Genomic DNA, 6,192 nt, shown 5'->3' with positions numbered 1-6,192 from the left:
TTAGTATATACTTGAAAGAAAACTGCAACTCTTGCCAAGATCCACTCATAAAAACGTGCCTTTATCCCAACCCAAGCAAAGTTTTAACTTTTCTGACCTTTTACCCTTTCAGGTTACTTTCTGACTTTCTTGGAACCAGTAAACAATATCACCATAGTCCAGGGGCAGACAGCAATCCTCCACTGCAAGGTAGCAGGAAATCCATCTCCAAATGTCAGATGGCTAAAAAATGATGCTCCAGTGGTTCAGGAGCCAAGGCGTATCATCATAAGAAAAACAGATTATGGTTCGCGTCTGAGAATCCAAGATCTTGACACGACAGACACAGGATACTACCAGTGTGTGGCTTCTAATGGGATGAAGACAATAACAGCAACGGGAGTATTGTTTGTGAGGCTTGGTGAGTTCATGAGTTTTATAATTGCTTGGACTTCATTATAGACTAGGTATTAGTTTTTCCAGTAACATAATGAGAAATAAATTTATGTTTTAAGAATTCTCAGTGTGAAAGGGAGTAAATAAAGCCGTTGCCAAGCACCTTTTCCCCAGCACAGAACTCAGTGAGTTGAACATGGTACCCATTCACCAGTAATAAAAGGAAAAAAACTGTGAATTTCTATTGAAGAAAAAAAGTGCTGAACAGGTGGTGTTCAGTATTGCTGAGCCCATCCTTGTGAAATATCGCGTTTGTACTGCTCCATGAAGCCTGGCTTTAAGTTATGCTCTTTGAGAGCTAAAGGTACACAGCCTAATAAGAAGTACTTGCATTGACTGTTCAAGACTTGATCATTCTATCTAGAAGCAAAGGTTTTATTTCTTTTTCTTGTGTTTCTGATGCCATGAAAAAATAATTCAAGACACAATTTCCTAAAATTTCCTCTGATTTTATAATGATAATGACTACTCAACTGTTTGTTTATAGTGATTCATTAAGCACTGGCTGTCCGTCCTTGTTCTCAGCTTGACAGAGGTTAGGTGCTTAACCTTGCTGTGCCATAAACTGATAGGAATGCTCAGGTAGGGCTTAGAAAGGGGTAAGTGATGTGTCTAGATAACATATTGGCTTTTAACAGCCTGTGTTTTTATGGCAGCACATATTTTCCAACAGAAATAATGTCCACGCAGGTTGTTGCCTGAACAGACAGAAGATACATGTGATTTTTATTTGTGGTTTTGAAAAAGCAGTATGTAATTACATGTGGGAACCTAGAGGCTTTTGTTTGAATCTTGAGGCTAACTTTCCTTGAAGAGACAGTTTGCTATTGACTTTTTTATGCAGTTTCCTTGAGCCAAATTTGCAAGCAATGTTTGTTTGTTTTATATTTGCAGGTCCAACAAACAGCCCAAATCACAATCTTCAGTAAGTATATGTTGGAAAATTACTTAATGTACTCTGACCAATTTTGTTCTGTAAGAATTTGTTTCATAAACTCAGTAAATACTGCCTTCGACCACAATGTTTTTGCTAAAAATATCCAGTATGATTGAAAACTCACAGATGACTGAAGAGTTCTGATTGGGATAGCATTATGTTTCTGTGAGTTTGAGTTTGATCAAATGTTTCTGAGAAATTTATCTTTGCTTATTTCATATTTTGAACAATCAGAATACCACAGAGTCATGATGTTTGAACATTATTTATTTACAGGGCAAGTATTGGCTGGATGAGTGGTTAAAAATGAATGGATAAAATGCTTAGGTTGCTGCAGTTGTAAATCTACCCATGTCATACTGTTCTGGCTTGAAAAGTCAGATAAAACAGGATTAAAATCTTCTCTTTGAACAACTGAGTAACCCCTATTTGTTAGGTGTCATTTTGACTTCAGTGGTGACTTAGTGATTTTTCTTAGCTATTTCAGCTTGCTTGCAGATGCAGTCATAAAGATTAACATAGATTAGCTTGGTGCTTGCTTTATGTATTAGTTTTAATTTCAATAATACGTACTGTGTAGTTTCTTTAGATAGCTTCTGCAGCCTATCAATTAATGACACGAGAAATGCACCGTGAGACTTTTTCTGTGTTAATTGCATGAAGTTACCATTGGTGATGTAGTAAAGCAACTTTGTAAAGACACGTGGATGTTTTTCAAGTGCATATTACTAATCAGTGTTTGTGATTACTGAAATGCCAATGACTTGGATGGCAGTGCCTTATGTGGCTGCAGAGGTCTGACCACTACTCTATTCCCTTTATATCTCAATCAATCAATAGTCTTACATATATGAAAGTAATACCACATTGTCTTATTTTATATATGCATAGTACGTGCAAATGAATTTAGATAACTTTCACAAGGTTTCATATTTCTCTTAAAATTGATTGCTATTCAGCTGTTCAAAACTGTGTACTGAAAAAACGTAATGATTTTTCTAGTAACTGAAATCCTATTTAAGATTGCACAAAGTTTATTTCAGAAAACTATTTTACAATTGCTCTACAAAGGGAAATCAGTGAGATGCCAGGAAGCTGTCTGATCTTTTACAAGATGGAAAGGCAGTGACTGAGACAAGAGATAGAACTAAAATACACATACTGAAGCAGTGAACTTAAGTTCAAAGAACAGTGTTCTCAAATACAGCTGAAGAGTACTGAGATCTAAGAACAAGGTGAAATGCTGGGATCTAGGTTCTACATTAATTAATTTAATATTGTTAGAGAAATAATTCATCTTATTTCCGTAGTATTTTCCAACATCTTTTCATGCATTAGATCGTTGCTATTCTACAAGTAACATAGTTTTTTAATAATTGAGTTGTGACAGTGAAAAAAAGTAACTGTTCAACAGATTTCTTAATTACATGTCCACTGAAAGGGGAACTGAATTAATACTTCGTAGATAGTACCTTTCATTCCTACTTTACCTTATATTTGATAAATTTCTTTTACACATTTGATCAAATTCATTTACACCAGTTTTGAATGATTGGTTAAGATAAAAAAATAGCTTTTAAAATCCTATTATTTGGGAAAAACAATGAATGTCATATGAATTTGGTACTAGTTTGCGATTATGGCACCTCTAAATTGGTCCTGAACTAATGGCATCAGTGATGGACTTTGAAGCAGTAGCTTGCCATCTTGTTTTTGGGCCTACCATTGGAAGTGAGATGAAAAGTATGGTACTCATAGATATTTTGCATATCCACTAAGTGAAGAGAGAGCTGAAGCTTGAGAAAAAGTGCCTGAGATGGGAAGTTGAGAGAGAAGTCTTGAGGGGATTAGCATATGAGGTCTAGGGGTGTGCAGCGATGGCAGATTTTTTCCTCATTGTATAACTTCTATTTCAATTTTTATGTACCTTCCTACTTAGCCAGTTTCTATACAACTTTTCAGTTTTCACATCCTCTCTTCTTATATTGCTTTTCTTCCTATTTTCTCTTCCTATGCCTTACAGTTGTTCCTATGTTCCTTTGCTCCATGACTCTTGCAAATAAAATGCTGTAATTTTGTAGTGCTAATTTTTTTTTAATTGTAATTATTTTAGTTTAAAATTGTTGCAGGTCAGCTCATAACCCAAGAAAAAAGAAATGGGGATTATTGAAATACTTAGATGCTTGGAAGGGGCTGATATAGAACAGCGGGCTCTTCGTTTGTTGGCTACACAACACTGCCTGGTGTTGAACCTCCCAGAGTGCCATTCCTCCTGGCATTGTTTCCAAAAAGACATGCTTCATTGAAAGTTCTGAAACCTAAAACCACTGTATCTTGATTTAAAACTATACGTAATGGAATATTACAGCATAAAAACCTTTAACTATACAGATAACATCTAGCAAGGTATTTTTATGTATCCCATATGTTTTTGCTATGGATTTTTAGAAATTATCTAAAAATTTAGAATTGCTCTAGATCAAATGTATATTATGAAGTCATATTTAGCAGTGCAAAAAAAGAGCCTTGACTTTCTTGTACTGAAGTCAAGACATTGCCATTAAAACTGAAAAGTGAAAGATTTCATCAAATATCTCATGTGAAAGTTAGGGACTTTTGTTGTTGTTGTTTCTTGTTCTTTTTTTGTGTTGTTTTGTTTGTTTTATGGTTTTGTTTTATGTTTTGGAGAGGTTGAAGAAGTGTTTATCTTCTGTGAAGGCTTGTATCTGTAGAAAGTTACAGATACAAGCCTGTATCTGTAATTCCAGATTCCAGAAATGGAAAAGTATAATCTATCCAAATTATTTATCAAAAATTAAGAGCTAGTAGAAATTAGTTTATAAACAAACTAAAACAAAAAACAACAAGGAAAAAAACTTGTTTCTGAGCAGCCTTTACAGTAGAAAGGACCATGTTACTAGAGGACTACACTACTATAAGACCAGCCAGCAGGGTGAATTCTTTCTCCCCCAGCTTAATGCTGTTATATTTTTTGCATTATTAACATCATTTACTTTTTCCCTTCTCAAGAGAGATGTTCTGTCCAATGAGAAAGGTGTGAATGTGTGGACATTAAAAAATTGGATAGTATGTATTAGAGAATGGTATTTTAGTATAGTTTACATTTAAGCAATGGATGCAAATCTCTTCAAATCTAAGAATAGGAAGGCAGAAGCAGCTGCCTTCCCTTCCTGAGATCTGCTCATATAAGATGATATTATTCTAAGAAGACTTCAGTAGTTTCACTTATTTTTCTCTCAACTTGAAAAGTTAGATTGAATTTTACCCAACAGGCAAATTTCTGATTTGAAGACATAATTTCTCATGTAGCCTCTGACAGTAGTGGAAACATCTTGCAGGGGACTTGGGATGGAAGATACCAAACAGTTTGTTGGCAGTAGAGTCTTCTGGAAACTATGGTAAGGTTTTAGCAGAAATGAATAGAGCACAAAAGCACTCTGTTACAAGTGCTATGCTTTTCACGCATGTACTTGATGTGGTCTGCTCATAATGGCAGAAGTTGAATGTCTTCTTCTAAGCGCTGTGTAGGGGAACTAGGATTTCAAAGCACAAGAATTCATTTTTTTATTGAGCTGTGATTAATATTGGTTCTGAATTTTCAGTCACAGGTGACTGTCTACCTAACGAGGTAAGGAAAAACAGGTGGGAAGAAGCACCTTTATTATGTAGGAGTTGCCATTACTTTGGGGAGGAGTTTTTGAGATACAAACCATTCAGAATAAATTTCCAGTGCTCACAAACGCTGTTTCATTCAGGCAATGTGTGAATAGTAAGAATTTAGAAAATTGGTCAGTGGAAAAATAATAAAAAAACTGTAGATGAGAAAAAAATTCTTTTGAATGATTGAAAATAGAATGTCTTTGAAGACTAATAACATGGAATCATAGAATTGTTTAAGTTGGAAGGAACGCTTGAAAAGATCATCTAGTCCAACTGCTCATCTGAGTTAAGACTCTGGTGAGGAATCCCAAGGTTAGGGTGAGCTTGCATAGCCCATGTTTATTATGTAGACAAGGCACACCTGTGCCTTGCACAGTGGTGATCTGGTGCCTTATGTGAGAGATGGCCATACAGCCTTGTTGTGGGTGCAAGTATGTGATAAATTTACACATCACAAGCTGGAAAAGAGGCTGTGAGACCTTGAGAAAGAAAGGGAATGGGACACTAGAGTACTTTGAACCGAGGTCACCTTCCTGTTCATGTCTGAGGTCATCTAGGAAGACGGCTGTAGCTGTGGGCAGAAAACATTTTGTTAACTGGATCTGTCTGGCAACCTAAAGGTAAACACTTTACAAAGGGGAAATACTTCCCTACAGTTGAACAGCAGCACCACCACTTGTATCTCTTTCCTTTCCTTGGAGAGGCAAAAACTCTTTTCTAGTCTAAATGTAGTTCAGGCACAGGATGTTTCTTACAGTTCACATTAAAAGATGTTTTTATACCCAATACATGGCTATTTCAAATCAGAATTTACAATTATTCAGGCATCTAAGGACTAGGTGTTAAAAAATAGGACTCCTATCACGATACGGCCTGGTTCAGCCTAGTTCGATGACAGGGGATGAAGGGACTCACAGTCCCACACCCTAGGAGAAGGGTGAGGGGAGAGGTAGGGAGAGGAAGAGGGAGAGGAGAGAAAGAGGGAGAAAAGGTAGGGAGATGGGCCTGGATGAAACAAAAAGAAACTGTGGAAACAAGATAAGGAAAACAACAAATTTACTAAATATGATAGTGGAATGAGAGACAATACACTAAAATACAATATAATTGGAATTGAAGCTAATAAATAAAATGAGAGA

The 6,192-nt window shown here is 36.0% G+C and overlaps 1 protein-coding gene across 1 annotated transcript in view; it reads left to right on the top strand.

Moving 5' to 3' along the window:
- Positions 1 to 108: 108 nt before the first annotated feature.
- The window catches only part of ROR2 (receptor tyrosine kinase like orphan receptor 2), a gene marked incomplete at its 5' end in the record, with an annotated part of 178,040 nt that continues 171,956 nt past the window's right edge, over positions 109 to 6,192 (top strand). Inside the window, 3 exon segments of the mRNA XM_031557420.1 lie at positions 109 to 400; positions 1,330 to 1,360; positions 3,502 to 3,564. Of these exon segments, the coding sequence (XP_031413280.1) occupies positions 109 to 400; positions 1,330 to 1,360; positions 3,502 to 3,564 (386 nt within the window).

The sequence above is a fragment of the Meleagris gallopavo genome, chromosome Z (assembly GCF_000146605.3).
Source record: "Meleagris gallopavo isolate NT-WF06-2002-E0010 breed Aviagen turkey brand Nicholas breeding stock chromosome Z, Turkey_5.1, whole genome shotgun sequence".
In the NCBI taxonomy this organism is placed as follows: Eukaryota; Metazoa; Chordata; class Aves; order Galliformes; family Phasianidae; genus Meleagris; species Meleagris gallopavo.
This window is presented reverse-complemented; position numbering and strand designations above follow the sequence as displayed.